General features: G+C 48.9%; 1 protein-coding gene across 5 annotated transcripts in view; it reads left to right on the forward strand.

Moving 5' to 3' along the window:
- The first annotated feature begins 422 nt into the window (after window positions 1–422).
- Window positions 423–15,517, forward strand: part of LHX6 (LIM homeobox 6) — a 37,586-nt gene continuing 22,491 nt past the window's right edge. Inside the window, exons 1-3 of one of the 5 annotated variants that reach the window (XR_013981727.1) lie at window positions 423–537; window positions 2,212–2,397; window positions 2,544–2,665. Coding sequence is in view for 4 of the 5 variants with exons in the window: in XM_080990972.1 (XP_080847098.1) it covers window positions 478–537; window positions 2,212–2,397; window positions 2,544–2,665 (368 nt within the window). In the remaining variant the exon portion in view is untranslated. Of the gene's footprint in view, window positions 538–1,530; window positions 2,009–2,211; window positions 2,398–2,543; window positions 2,666–15,517 lie in introns of those variants that run through there. The other 4 variants (XM_080990972.1, XM_080990975.1, XM_080990974.1 and 1 more) reach the window with 4 other exon arrangements.

Here is a 15,517-nt window from a genome sequence, read left to right on the forward strand (position 1 = left end):
CCACAACTTCTGGTCCACGCATTCTGAGTAGCTCATCCTAGTACTTTCACTTATATTTGTGTGTGATCCTAAATTATTAGAAGGGGACAGAGGGGGCTCAGCCTCTCTCTCACTGCCCTCCTCCATGCGAGCTCCCTTCATGGTGAGAGACGGAAGAACGCTGCACATTCTCAGAGGCACTGTCTTCCGCGCGCGCCTCTTCATTCAACGACGTGCAAGATCCGAGCCCTGCGGGAATATCCACCATCCCGGTCCTTCTCTCTCTCCTTCTCTGCTGCTCTCGCCACCCCGTCTAGCTTCAGGAAAGAAAGGAAGGAGGAACAGGAGGGGGGAGCGCCCTAGTTTTTTGTTTTGTTTTTTTTAAGAAGGAACATTTAAAGTTGTTTCCAGCAGCCGCCTCGGGTGAGTCACGTCTGGGCGGCCGCTGCGGAGGGGAGCTCCCCTCCTCGTGTGCTCCCCAACTACCCGCCCCCGTCCATGTTCTGGAAGAATGAGACCTCCACCCCCCAGTTCGAGGGCCAGCAGTCGCGGACCGAGGTGAGGCATGACATTGTGGGGAGGGGCAGAAAAAGCGGAGAAGAGCCCTTCTGTGCGTGTGGAGGGAGGGGAACAGAGGGCCTCCTGTGCCCCGTGCAAACTCTAGAGAGGAGAGTTGCGGGGGGGGGGCAAATGAATGTCCTGAAGTGGGGGAGAAAAAACGTGTCACCCTGATTTGGAGGTGGGGTCGTAGTTTTGAGAACCTGGTCCCCAATCCCTCAAGCAAGAAGGAGCCAGTCGTCCCCCCCCACACACACCTGAGCTGGATGACACATAGGCTCGCTTGGGATGGGGAGGACTAAGAGATTGTCCCCCCCCCCCCACAAAAAGGAGCATACAATGATAAAAGAGGCCTCACTGAAATCCCCCCGCCCCGCCTTCCACGTCTTTGACAGAGGAGGGAAAACTCCTCAGCTTCTATAGAGGAGGACAGATGTGACCTCAACCCCCCCCCCGAATGAATGTGCCACCCTAATCCCTTCTTTGCCTTTTGCGGGGGTGGGGAGAGAGATTGTGAGATCCCCTCGCTGATCTCCCAGGTGACTCTATCTTCCCATCTCCTGCATCTCTTTTCCTGGGGGGCATGTTTCGAGATATTCCTTCTGCTTTTAGTGCCTTGGGGAGGATGGTCTCCTCGAGAGCAAAAGGGGCCTCCTTAGGAGTAAATAAAATAGTATAAAATGCTCTCTGGAAGCTTCCTTGGCGGCGGCGGCGGCGGCGGCGGCGGCGGCGGCGGCGTATTGTGGACGAGAGTGTTGGTTGGAAAATGTTGGTGGTAAATTTCGGGTAGCGGGAGAGGAAGGAGAGTCTTCTCACGGGTTTGTTTGTGGTGGGGAGGTCGAGGTCGCCTCCTCCCTCTTTCTGCTGAGCGCGGGTGGGGGTCTCAGTTCTTTGGTGCTCGGGGGGAGAGGGAGGAGAAAGTGCGACTGCGGTGGGGGGGGGGAGAGAAGAGCAGGAAAGGGGCAGGCAGGCGCTGCTATTGCGCAGCCCACCCGACGGCGAGGCTGATTGAAAAACGCTGCCTTTCTGGCTGGGCATCGGCGCTAATTGCAGGCGCTTCGGGGCGGCGTAGGGAGGACGACGACGCGGACGTGGCTGCAGCAGCAGCTTTGGCGAGGCAAAGCGAGCCTGGAGCGCAGCGATTACCTCGAGAGCCGCTTTTCAAAGCCACCCCCCCTTCTTTCCTTTCCTCTCCCCCCCCCTCGCAAATTGCTCCATTAACAAGCCCTACCGCCTCTACCTTTCTTCTTTTCCTTCTCTCTCCCTCTCTCTCTCTCTCTCCCTCTCTCCCTCTCCCTCTTTTTTGATCGACGCCGTTTCTATGGCCACTACAAAGTTGAGGTTTATTGTCTGGAGCGGGCTTATATAGAGGGGGGGGGGCATGGAGCCCCGCAGCTAGAGCCTTTCCGCCAGTTTCAGAAGCAGCAGCATCAGCAGCGAGGAACGTCTCCACCGCGCGCCTTGACGAATGGTAAGCCTGCTTCCGACGGGGAGGACGAAGCGCAGCTGACTGAGAAATGGGGGAAGGAAGGGAAGAGAAGGAAGGAAGGAAGGAGAAGGGAGAAGGCTGGTCCTCCGCCTCTCAGGGGAGCCCTGGGCTGCTGGGTGCTGTCGGGCTCCCGCGGAGCTGTGCCGCCCGTCTAACGCCTCTTGGTTTTCTCTCGCTCTCCGCAGGCCCAGCCGGACGGGGAAGCGCTCCCGAGCGCCCTGGATAAAGAAGAGGCGCGCTCGGGCGCCAGCACGCCCTCCACACCCTCCGTCTGCTCCCCACCGTCCTCCGCCTCCTCCTCTTTGCCGTCGGGGGCCAAGAACGTCTGCTTCAGTTGCGGCATGGAGATTGTGGACCGGTACCTGCTCCAGGTAAAGGGCAGCCGCGTAGGGGGGAATGGTTGGTGGGCAGGTGTGTTGCGGGGTAGCGGCAGTGGACGGACAGGGGTTTTCACAGCCAGACCCCTCAGCCCTCATCTCAGGTCCCTTTGCCTCTCCCCCCCCCCCACTCCTCGCAGGTGAACGACCTCACTTGGCACATGCGTTGCCTGGAATGCTCAGTGTGCCGGACCTCGCTTCGCCGGCAGCACACCTGCTACGTCAAGAACAAAGAAATCTATTGCAAAAGGGACTATTTCAGGTAGGTTCCAGGAGGCCGCGGGGTATGGACGGAACTGTGGGACTGAGGGAGGGCGAATCCGGAGCGATTCCGCTTGCTTTGGAATTTCCTGGTTGCTGGATCAGCATGTTCTGGAAAGGTCTCCTGTACGCCCGGGCAGATTTGCTCTGGATCACTTTTAAAGTGATGGTTTCATATGCAGCGCAGCGAAGTTTACTTGGGAGGAACTCGAGGTGGGCCTGGAGCTTTCAGATAGAAATTATCTCAGCTTTGGAGACTGGAAGAGACTGGGAGTCTTGGGTTTCTTGTGGTGTTTTGCCCCGTAGCGTTCATACTCGATTTGCGGGATGCGGCTAATGATGCAGTCACTGGTACCTAAAGAAGGACTCGAACTGAACGTGTGAACAAAGCATTAACTCAGGTGCAAATTGTTCAGTCTTCGGGTCTTTGCTCACCAAATCTTGGCCAAAAAAGTGTGGGGAGGCTGACCCCTATATACATACATACATATATATATATATATATATATATATATAGGCGCGCGCACCCAGTTAGGCAGGATTCCGAATTTGCTTGATTTTAATTTATACTGGTTCTTAATCCTGATTAATTAATCCGGAATTAAAAAATTTAAACTTTAAAACAGGCGTCCCAATCTCAAACCAGTTCCTTCCTCTAAGATTAGGATTTGGTAATGAAAACGAAGTCCCGCTCGGATTCCTGGCTAGGCGGAACTCCGGAGCGGAGGCGGGCGCTGGTTTTGGTTTGGCGCTGCCCGCCTCCAACATCCTTTTTCTGAGGGGGCAACTCTGCAGGTCGGAAGCGGGTGCGCTTTGACAGCGGAGGCAGAAACGTCCACTTTTTGGCCTTATCTCGGATTGTCTCCAGGTGTCTCGTTGTCCGCCCGGGCCAGAGATTTGGAGTTTGGGGTGAGCGAAGCGGGCAGCTGCACTTTACTGTAGGAAAAAAAAAAGGGGGGGCAGCTAAATCCGAATCCGTCTTTCTTGAAGGGTTTTATGGGGGGGAACTTTCTAAAAATAGATAAAAGCGGAGAGACACCCCTCCAAGAGGTTGAATAAGGGTAGGTTATTCTGGGCAATGGGGGGGGGGGAATTCGAATTATACATAGGGCGCTTCCCAGGGCTGTTCTGTGAACAGGCTGACCCCCGAGAGGCGAGCACTGGGGGTGCGGTGCGTCCAGATTCGTTGACGGGGTTTCTCTCCCTTTCGCAGAAATTTACTGAGGATGCTGTGAAGAATCAAGGGGCGGGGGTGGGGTGGGCGCCGGGTCTCTGGGTCAGGGCCACCCCTTGCTCGGTGGACGAAGCCCCCTTTCTAAGGACTGCGGAAGAGACTTCCAGCGAAGTTGATCCGGTGCCTCTCAGTCCAGTGCTAGACTGGACAGGCCTCTGGGGCGAGGGGCGGAGCAGGAAATCTCCTGCAGCGGTGAAGCCAGCCAAGGCCAAAGGACAACAACGCCTCGTTTCCTCCCCCCCCCCCCGCCTCGACCGTTTTCTGTAGCTGAGAGAAGGACCCGCTCAAATAGTTTTTGTGAGGTTTTGTTTTGTTTGTGTATGTGTGGTTTTTTGTTTTTTTATTAAAAAAACAACCTACGCGCGCTTTTACTTAGTTTGGATTTGACGGGTTGCGCGGCGGGTTTGGAACGGCCTTTGCCCCCCAGCCCGCCCGCTTTCTCAAACTGACCTACCCTTCCGCACAGTGGGTTTGCTTTATAATACTACGGTTTTTGAGAGGATAAATGAGATCAGGAGGGCTGGGCGATGTTCGGCAGGGAAACGGGCGCCCTTCTGGAGTAAAGAAAAAACGGCCGGCGCCTTTGCTTCGGCGCCCGGGACCCGCCGTGCTAAATAGAGGAAGGGAGACGCCGTCTGAGTGGCCCAGAATGCTCTGAATCCCGAACCCTTCGATGGCACTTGCTGAGATTAATAATAATAATAATAATAATAATAATAATAATAATAATAATATTATAACACCTATAAAGCGGGATATATTTCAAGTAAGCATAAGAAGAACAGAAGTAGTGCCCGCTGGATCAGGCCAATGGCCCATCTGATATCTTTCAAATGCCTTTCAAATAAAACGGAATAAAGTCTTCTAGCCGACCCAATTTTGCGCGCCGCTTCAAGGTAGCCAGGGAGTGCTGCAAACTATTGTAGTTTGCTTTGCTTTGCTTTTTCCAAATAATGGTCGGCGAATTTTGTGACTTACTCCAGGAGCTGGAAGCGGACCCACCCAAGCAAATCCGAACTCCGGGGTTTAAAGGCGCTGGATCAAAAAAGGAACCTGGGATTGCGGGCGGGCGCTTGCCCTAGCTCCCGAGGGGAAGGCTCTTCCCATGGAATCCGGCCCTCCTAAAAGAAAGTCCTTCTTTGTCCATTCCTTGGCTTGGGACCCCGTTCTCTCCTCAGCGCCCTCCCGGCCTGCCGTCAAGGAGGTCCGAGGTGGGCAAACCCTTTCTGGGGGCAGATGCTTCGGAAAAGGGGGAGAGGTCGCCCTCTCGCCAGGCGCTGCCCCCCTAATGCGCCTTGAGGCGGCCGCGCAGCGCCAGGCTTCCTCGAGGGACCAAGGCGCCCTGGACGGCGCGCGTGGGGGTCACCTTTTCCAGAAGGGGAAAAACGAAGCAGGGAGCTCTGTTGCGGAGCGCGTTGCTGAAATCACAGCGCTGCGGAGCTGCCCGATTTTTAAACCTTTCCTTACCATGCCACCTAACCGAAAATAGTAGTAGTAGTAGTAATAGTTGTTTTGTTTTATTGTTGTTCCCACAGTAGTTATATCCACTGAAATGAATGGACGCGGCTAACGGGTCTCAGTTGTTCGAGCGGAGTAGAAGAACTTATATGCAGTTGTTTTTCCTGTTACCATTATTTTTTATTCAACGAATTTCTATTCAAAATGCAACCGCTGAGTCCATTCATATCAGTGGGTCTACTCTGAGGGTGACTAGGACCGATGGCAACTTATCTGTTACTATTAATAATACAACACCAACATCTAGACAAATTCTCGGGTTTTCGAAGTTATCCTTCCAGCTGCGTTTCCTAAAATAAAGCCTAGTCGAGTTTCCTGGGGCTTACTTCCTCACGAGTGGGTGGATCGGGGTCTTCATCCCAACGTCCTTCTCAGTCTTTGGCATTTGCCACCCCCCACCGCCCTCCGCTGTCGCGTGTCTGGAATCTACGCCACTGGACAGCCGCCCGCGTTATAGCATTGCCCCGGACTGAAAAAACGAAAAAGAACCCCGCAAACCAAAGATGCCCGAAAACGGGGTAAGGAGAACCAGAAGGAAAAAGGAAGAAAAAACAAGAAAGAGGAAACTAGGAATCGTTACGGTTTTGTGTTTGCAAACAAGCACTGTCGTGGCAATATTTCGAGCCGAAATGGATTCGAAGCGAGTCCGGTTTGCTAGTTACGCAGCGCAAGTGCTTTCGGTTTTTAAAACTCATACTAGCTAGGGTGAAAAATAATGGGGAGCGTGTGATGGTTTAGGGTTTAGGAGATCTCCCCAAGCCAAGGCGGCGGCGGCGGCGGGAAGATGGTGCTAAAATGTTTGGAGTGATTTAAGGAACCTGAATAAATGCGTCCCATTGCAAGACATCTCCCGCCGCCCCGCTTGCCCGCCTGGCTGGGACAATGTCTGCCCACCAGCTGTGTGGGGTAGCCTACCATGAATCCCCTCTCCCTCCCAGCAAAGGAACTTGCAAATGAGGGTCGCGGCTGGATCTTGGTTCTGAGAGCTGCGGGGCAAGCAGCCTCTTCGGGGCGGAGGTCGGCTCTCGGTTCCAATCTGGCTCTTTCCTTATCTCTAGATACTTGCGCCGCTGTCCCGGCCAGGGATTTTATGAGAGACAGAGAAGATCTTAAGGCTGAGATCTTGCAAGGTTCACTCCCTCTACCTGGGAGAAAATCTCACTGGGGCACGGGGGAGTCGCCTATAAGTAAAAACCTGCGCGGGATTTGCCTGTAAGGCTGCAAATTCTCGGGGTGGAGAGCGGGGAAAATGCTCCATGGAGCGCAGCGGCTCTTGCTCCCGAGCAACCGCACCGAGAATCGCGCTGCGGAAAACGGAACATTCCTAAATTCAAGCGGTATGCGGAAAGAGATTTGCTCTTGAAGAGAACAAATACATAAATTGCAATAGAGGAAGCGGAGAGATTTGATAAAAGTTGAAAACCCTGCCTTTGTTCTTTAAAACACTGCGCATCAGAGGGCGTCGAGCAGGTTTGAAAAATTCAGGTGATGCTCCACCAACTCCGCTCCGGTCTTGGGCTTCGCCTTCATCATCTGACATTTTCCGGGACACCAAAATCCACGCCACATCTTGACTAAATGTGTCCCCTCCTCACCATCCCGAAAGAAAAGGTGTAAATCAAAATCGAGGTCTTGGCAAGTTTGGGGGGGGGTATTAATTGGACGCTAAACACCCGCCCCGCCCCCCGAAAAAGACATCCTTCTGAAGCAACCTCTGATTGAGGCTCTTGCCGGGTGTCTCTGAATGGAGATTGCAAAGGGAGGGTCGCGATCAGATTCGCAGGAGAGGGGGCTATTTTTTGGAACTTTGATTGAAACTTCAAAGACAGAACAAAAGTCAGTTAAGCCCACAGCACTTATTTTCCAGTTATTTAATCCATTATTTATTTTTACTTTTAGCAGCCAAAGGAACTGTTATTTCCTCCTGCTGCCGTTCCTCACTTTCCCCGCAATAAACCGAGAGATCCACATCTACTGGTGATATCCAGAATAATTATGTTCATAAGTATAATTTGAAATTCTTGCTGTGTTATCAAATAAGTTAAAAATTGAAACACTGAATTAAAATGACCATTCATTTATTTACACACATACTTACTAAGACCTAATGGCCATATATATATATATATATATATATACCTACTTATAATTAATCTGAGCAAGTATTAATACTTGTTATTTTCCCCGTTTGAATATGCACATTTCTGAGTTAAGATGCTGCATGGAATGTGCTGCACACTTTGTTTTTACATTTATACATAACAATATATTATTATCTTGATATATTATCTTGAACACCCACACATACATAAACTACATTTTTTAAAAAGGTGAAAAGCAACCTTGTGGCAACTTGAAGATGAGCCTACTTCGGGGTAGATGTTTTCTCTTCCTTGACTATTGGTATCAGAGCAAATCCAAGAGATGGTTACTTTCCAGCAATACACCTCCCCCATCTAACCTAATCTAGTATTTTCTCTATGCTTCCCAGACATTTAAAATGTTGCATTCCACTGTCAACTGGCGAAGTTATTTCAAAGCAGTTTTAATCTGTCACTTTCCTGCTCAGCCAGGCTCCCAAATGGAGCCAACGTTCATTGCAAATTCCCCTTCTGGGGGTTGGGGCATGGCTTGCATCTCCTCCCTGCTAGATCATTTTAAAATGCAGAAGTGAGGCAAATAATTCATGTCTGATGGCAAGAGGATGCAATAACGCAAAAGGTATCCCACCAGTGTTACCAGATGCCACATTTGAAGTAGAAAGAGCACTGAGCATCGCCTAGGTGGATGACTGGGATGGTGAGGAAAGCAAGTCACAGCAAACTGCCTTAACCACATAACACCAGTCCTGAGAGATCTGCATTGGCTCCCAGTATGTTTCCGAGCACAATTCAAAGTGTTGGTGCTGACCTTTAAAGCTCTAAACGGCCTCAGTCCAGTATACCTGAAGGAGCGTCTCCATCCCAATCATCCAGCCCGGACACTGAGGTCCAGTGCTGAGGGCCTTCTGGCGGTTCCCTCATTGCGAGAAGTGAGGTTACAGGGAACCAGACAGAGGGCCTTCTCGGTAGTGGTGCCCGCCCTGTGAAGGAAATAAGCAACTCTCTTCTCTTTAAAAGACATCTGAAGGCAGCCCTGTTTAGGGAAGTTTTTAATATTTAATGCTGTATTGTTTTTAACACTTGATTGGAAACCGCCCAGAGTGGCTGGGGAAACTCAGCCAGATGGGCGGGGTACAAATAATATATTATTATTATTATTATTATTATTATTATTATTATTATTAATTTATTATTTCACTCTTGGTCTATCTTGCTCAGCTTTGTCTGCACTGACTGGCAGCTGCTCCCCAGGGTTTCAGGTAGGGTTCTCCCTCATTCCCATGGGGAGATGCCATTGGGGATTGGGACCTTCTGCATGCGAGGCAGGGGCTCTGCCACTGAGCGAAGGCCCTTCCTTGAAAGAGCTGCAAGGGAGGGAGAGGGGAGAGCTGAAGAACAGTCAGTCAAGCAGAGGATGAGGAAGCCTTGAGAGATGGAAGGAGATGTTGTAGTGGGACCATCTGCCTTGGGAGCAGAGTGGGCGGTCTGTCATTGGAGGTATCCGAACAGAAGCTGGGTGGACAGCTGCCGGAGATGCTGCAAGGTTGCACCTTCCATTGCAGTTCCTGCTCTGAGAAGTGGGTTGGGCTAAGCGACCTCTGAGTTTATTTCAATTCTATTTCCAGTATGGGTAGTCTAACACTCGAAAGCATGCAACCCCACAAATGTTTTTACCTTGACTTTCCTCAAGGCTTTTTGGTGTCCCAGAGGGTTCAGCATGGCTGCCACCTATTGCAGGTGGGTAGTCAATAATAATAATAATAATAATAATAATAATAATAATAATAATTTATTTGTACCCCTCCCAGTCTACAAGCTGAGCCCCACTGACAATAACAGAACTTACTTCTGTGTAGACACATATAGAATGGTACTATTGTTCTCTAGGGTGCTTTGCATGTGCAGAGGGCCAAGACATTATTATAAGTGGTTTTTGTTTGCTCGAAGATCCCTTATCTTAGGGGGTCTGACATACGCCGGAGGCTGCATCCATTTGCGGAGGGCAAAATGGAGCTGCAATTGAGATTTAAAGATGTTAGGCTGGTGGTTACATTTAAAAGACAAATAGATAATGATGCTGTTCTGTTTGTTTTAGGTGTTTAACATTTCTAATTTTATGTGATTTTGTTTATGAGATTTTGTGGTGGTTCTTTTACCATATTTTGGGGGTTTGAAATCTTATGAGAATAAGCTGCTTCGGAAGGATCTTTGTTTTTGAAAAGCAGAACCCAAGTTGAACCGCCCTGAGGCCTTCGGGTATAGGGCGGTACAGTGGTGCCTTGGGTTACGAACGTAATTCGTTCAGGAGGTCCGTTCTTAACCCAAAACAGTTCTTAACCTGAGGTGTGCTTTTGCTGATGGGGCCTCCTGCTACTGCTGTGCCGCCGGCACACAATTTCCGTTCTCATCCTGGAGCAAAGTTCTTAACCCGAGGTACTACTTCCAGGTTAGCGGAGTTTGTAACCCGAAGTGTTTGTAACCCGAAGTGTTTGTAACCTGAGGTACCACTGTATATAAATTCAATTAACAACAACAACAACAACAACTGATGATGGAGATAATACAAGCAGGCAGAGAGCATACTTGCACCTACCAGGGCCACAATTAAGGTGCAAGTTTACATGAGAATAAGCCCCACTGAACTCCTGAGGACTTGCTTCTGGGTAGACATTTAAAAGTTTGTGCTGGTAAGCTACTTGTTAGCTTGAAAATAAGCAAGTTCAAGTCCCATCAGTGTTGCGGAACTTCCACCTGTAAAGTGCGTAGTTAATCTATGGAACTCACTCCCACAGGAGGATTAGACAAATTCATGGAGGAGAAGGCTACTTGTAGCTACTAGGCATGATGGCTCTGCTCTGCCTCCATGGTCAGAGGCAGTGATGCTTCTGAATACCAGTGGGAGGGCAGAGTGCTGTTCTTGTGCTCGAATTCTGTTGGTTTCCCACAGGCATCTGATGCGTCCTTGTGAGAACGGGAAGTTGGACTAACTGGACTATAGGTCTGATTGAGGAGGCTTTTAATATGTTCTTAAAAGGTTGCCACTGTTGCTTTTTTACTTTGTCCTTTAAAACAAAAAACACTGTGTCCTTCCTTCTATCAGGCAGATCCTTGGGTTGTTGTGGCTTTAGACACAAACTGAGCCTGGCAAAGAGGTGAAAGGCGTGCGCTCTCTCTCTCTCTCTCTCTCTCTCTCTCTCTCTCTCTCTCTTTCTGAGAAAGCCTGTAATCAGAGGAGAAAATGTTAATTTTAGGACTATTCTGGGCACAGATGAATTGTGCTAGCGAGACACAGAAAGCAAAGGAGGAGAATATTGAATGGGAAGATACATGTACCTATACAATGTTAGGTACATACTTTAGGTACATAATGCAGATGTGGGAAATGTGAGTCTCTGTGCGCGCACGGAACAAAGCACCATGTTTTAGAAAACAGCCACAAATAGATGTGACGGCAGGAGTGTTTGGACCAGATTAGATGCACCCATGTATGCAGAGTGGAATACAAACTCATATTGAAGGCATGCGTTATGAGGGCGGAGGCATCAGTTGCCGTCTGATTAAAAATATGCCTTAATTATATGGATTTGACTATTCATGCACCACAGCCCTGTTAAGTAGGCTGGCATAAAAATCCCTGCACCTCAGCTTGAGAAATCCTTTCCGTGGTGTGGGCTGCTGTCAGTTTCTCAGTGGGGAATGAAATGCGTTTCGGCCCATGCTTAAGGGGGGGGCGGCGGCTATGTGGCCTTCCAGATGTTGCTGGACTCCAAATGCCATCACTCCTAGCCATCAGCCACATGTTGACTGAGGTCGTTGGAAGTCCAACAACATACGACGGGCCACAGATTCCCCATCCCTTTTGTAAGGCCTGACACTCACAACATGCAACGAGGCTCTCAGCACTTGACTTAAATATGAGTGGTTTAAATTAAGCACATTCCACTGGGATTTGAAGCCTGAATGCAGACTGCAATTTAAACCTGGAAGTAGGAAGGCCTCCCCACTGGGGTTCAGTAGGGAGCACAGTACGCACTGCAGGGTTGCTGTTCGGATGGTTTTTATTTGGCTGCACAAGCACGGCAGCCTTTGTGTCTTCACACAAGTGCTGTGCAGTCAGGTCATTTTGGACTTGAGCTTAATAATAATAATAAATTTTTTTTATACCCCGCCCTCCCCAGCCAAGACCGGCTCAGGGCGGCTAACACCAGATATAAAACAATTGATTGAAATACAACTTAGAGGAGTTCCATCACAGAAGGAGAAAGGAAAGAGGGGAAGGGGATCAGGCTGACTCCAAGCCAAAGGCCAGGCGGAACAACTCCATCTTGCAGGCCCTGAGGAAAGAAATCAGATCCCGCAGGGCCCTGGTCTCATGAGACAGAGCACTCCACCAGGTCGGAGCCAGTGTTGAAAAGGCCCTGCCTCTGGTTGAGGCTAATCTGACTTCCTTAGGGCCTGGGACCTCTAGGGTGTTGCTATTTATGGACCTTAAGGTCCTCCGTGGGGCAGACCGGGAGAGTCTTAGTCCTCTTCTTCCACGTGTGGCAAGCGAGGCTGGCCTGCTGTTCATTCTGCTGTGTGGGGCTCCCAGGCTGCTTCCCCAAAGGCCTATCCTGAGAACACGGTTGCAAGTGTGTGTGTCTGAAGCTTGCTGTGGCTCAGGGAAGTGATCTCAGGTCTTGCTGAGAATTCAATACAGATCTGAGCTGAGGCAAATGTTGATACAGCTCACGTTTTATGTGTGATTCTAAATGTTACTTTGTTGCCTTGATAACTTTGCTTTTAATTACCTTTCTTCTGTAGCATCCACCAATTTAGTCCTTACGGTATTTACTTACACCTCAAATTTAACTTAAACATTTTTCAAAAGAGGGTTTCTTATTATTTGTTTTATTATTACATCCTGCTTTTCCTACACAAAGTTGTACATTTCTTTGTCTCAATGGGCAGGTGATCTTATAAAAATACAGTTTTAACTTAACTACTAAAAGCATGTTCCGAAAGCTCTTGTTCATTGAAAGAATATCATTTTTAAAGGTCTGACGTATTACTGGAATAGGGGACAGAAAAACTAGCGTTAAAATAATGTATGTAAACCTGCCCTCCCTGATTAAAATGTGCCTCTCCAAATTAATCTACCAAGTAAGTCAGAAAACACTTTCAGTCACTACTTGAAGTGGTTGTGTAGTGGTCACTACTTGAAGTGATAAATGTTGCAGGTCTATTCAAAAATCCTTTTTCTTCTTTCTGGTGCTGCTGGTGGGGACCCAAGCTTTCCCCGAGCCTGTTGCAGCAATGAAAAATTAATTAATACCATTCCTTTGTTTGTACAACCATGCAAACAGAGCATCTCACAGCCAGCTTGCTGCATTCCCCATATGCAAGAAATTAGCACAGTCTTGGTTGTTCCTCCGTCGCTTTCCCTGCTCCCCCCTCTTTCCAAATTGGCTTTGGGACTGTTCAGATACAACTCCTCACTTGCGTTTTTCAGATGCAGTTCTGCTTCGGTTGTCCCAGGCTGCATAAGAGCAATGGGGGACGGGGTCAGTGCCAACGTGGGTGATGTGCTCTGGGACCCACTTTATCTGCTTTGTGGCCAACGGTGGTCGTGAGATTGGCTCAGGTTTTGCACGGGGTCCATCTCTGTGTTGGATATGAAGACGAGTGAGCTGATTGTGCCAAAAGTTGGATAAAATCATTGGACCTGGCTCTTAGGAGCTTGATAGTCAAATGTCCTTTTCCTCCTAAAGGGCTTTATCCTTAACATGCTGAGTACTGCTTTAGCTCTACAAAGCTGCAGGAGGAGAAGCAGTTAACCTGCAAAGTCTGCTCTCAGCACCACTGCCACATTCCAGAGCTGGGAATGGCACAATTCTGTTGGTGCAAAGTGGGTGCAAAGAGCCTGCAATAATTCGAGCAAATGAGGCAAGGGCCATGCTGAGGAGACGGGCCCTCACCTCTGCCCCATTCTTCCTCCCTCCTCACAGGGCAGGTATCTATTACAGTGGTTCTCAAACTTCTGTTGCCTGTGGACCACTTGAAAATGGTTGGAGGTCTCAATAGACCACTTAAGCCAGTGATGGCCAAACTCAGCCCTCCAGCTGTTTTGGGACAACAACTCCCACCATCCCTAGCTAACAGGACCAGTGGTCAGGGATGATGGGAATTGTAGTCCCAAAACAGCTGGAGGGCTTAGTTTCATTATCACTGCCTTAAACCTTTTCCCTCTCTTCTGCAAATCAAAGAACATGGAGTCCCCCAAGTATCAATATTGGAATCTGTGCGTATTAACTTGTTCATAAACCATCTAGCGTTAGGTGTGAGCAGTGAGGTGGTCAAGTTCACTGATGACACTAAATTGTTCAGGGTCAATAAAACAGAGCTCTGAAAGGAATGGGCAGTAAAACAGGAAATGCAATTCACTGTAAAAATGTGTAAAGTGATATACGTTGGTACAAAACCACCTTAATTTCACATATATGCTCATGGGGTATGAACTGGTGGTGATGGACCAGGAACATGGGCTTGCTGTGGATAGCTCAACAAAGAGGTCCGTCCAGTGTGTGGCAGCTATGAAAAACACAAATTATATGCTAGGGATTATTAGGAAAGGAATTGAAAATAAAACTGTTGATACCATAATGCTATTATACAAATATATTTTGTGAGCACATTTGGAATATTGTGTTCAGTTCTGGTCACCTCACCTCAAAAAGGATAGTGTAGGATTGGAAAAGATTCAGAAAAGGGCAACCAAAATGACCCTGTGTGTGTGTGTGTGTGGAGGGATTCTCCCATGGGGATAGGTTGCAGCATTTGGGAATTTTTAGTTTAGAGAAAATGCAAGTAAGAGGTGACATGACAGAAGTTTATAAAATTATGCATGGAAGGGAGAAAGTAGAAAGAGAAAAGTTTTTATCCCTCTCTTACAACACTAGAACTTGTGAGCATCCAATGAAATGGAATGTTGGAAGGTTCAGGGAGATAAAGGAAAGTCCTCCTTCATGCAGGAGTTAAACCCTGAAACTCCCTCCCCCAGGAGGCAGGGAGGGCTTGGATGGCTTTAAAAGAGGATTGGACAAATTCATGGAGGAGGAAAAGGCGATTGATAAGCCAGTATGGCCATGCTCTGCTTCCACAGTTGGAGGCAGCAGTGCTTCTGAATACCAGTTTCTGGGAAGAACAAGGGGGCTCATGTGCTCAGGTCCTGCTCCCTGGTTTCCCACCAGCATCTGGTTGGCCACTGTGAGATCAGGATGCTGGGCTGGCACTTCTTATGTACTCATGTTCATCTGCAAGGAAGAAGGAAGGCAGCTACCAGGATGACTCAAAGAATGAGCAAGACATGGATGGGTCATGGTGGAATGCCCCCTTACTTTGCAAAGGGAGGTAGATTTCTCTGCCAGTAGAATGTTTTCAGTCCTTAGTATGGAACTGAAGGGGAGCAATTGTCTGCACTAGGTTAGGAGTTAGGTTCCCTCAAGTGGAATATTGAACTCCTGCCATGTTTCGGCTGGGAGGAGGGACAGGTGTATTTCCGCTGCACAGTGGAGAATGATCACCAGTGCACGTCACCAGAAGCAATGCACAACCTGTGGCAAACCTGTATCCTATTATTGTTGGATTTCATTTCACAATGTCAGCCCTGACCAGCATGGTCAAGGATCAGGAATAATGGGAGCTGTGGCTTGTCAACATTTGGGCAGCCACCTGTTCCCCTTCCCTGGTCTACGGTATAAATGAGAGCTGCTTTAAGCATCAACACTACCCACCTTTCACCCCATGGAACCTTGGGAATTGTAGCATTTCAAAAAGCTATGTTTCCCAATGCTCTTTCCCAATGGCAGTGAAACAGTTTCAGGCGATGTAGCATGACTGCTTTCTGAGGACCAGCTATACCCTCTGGTTCCTCCAGGTGGGTGTCAGCTGGAGGAACAGGTGTGCTATATCTCTTTGTTGGACCAAGGTTTTGTTGCTACATTTATTTATTTACTTATTT

The sequence above is a fragment of the Podarcis pityusensis genome (assembly GCF_964106645.2).
Source record: "Podarcis pityusensis genome assembly, chromosome: Z".
In the NCBI taxonomy this organism is placed as follows: Eukaryota; Metazoa; Chordata; class Lepidosauria; order Squamata; family Lacertidae; genus Podarcis; species Podarcis pityusensis.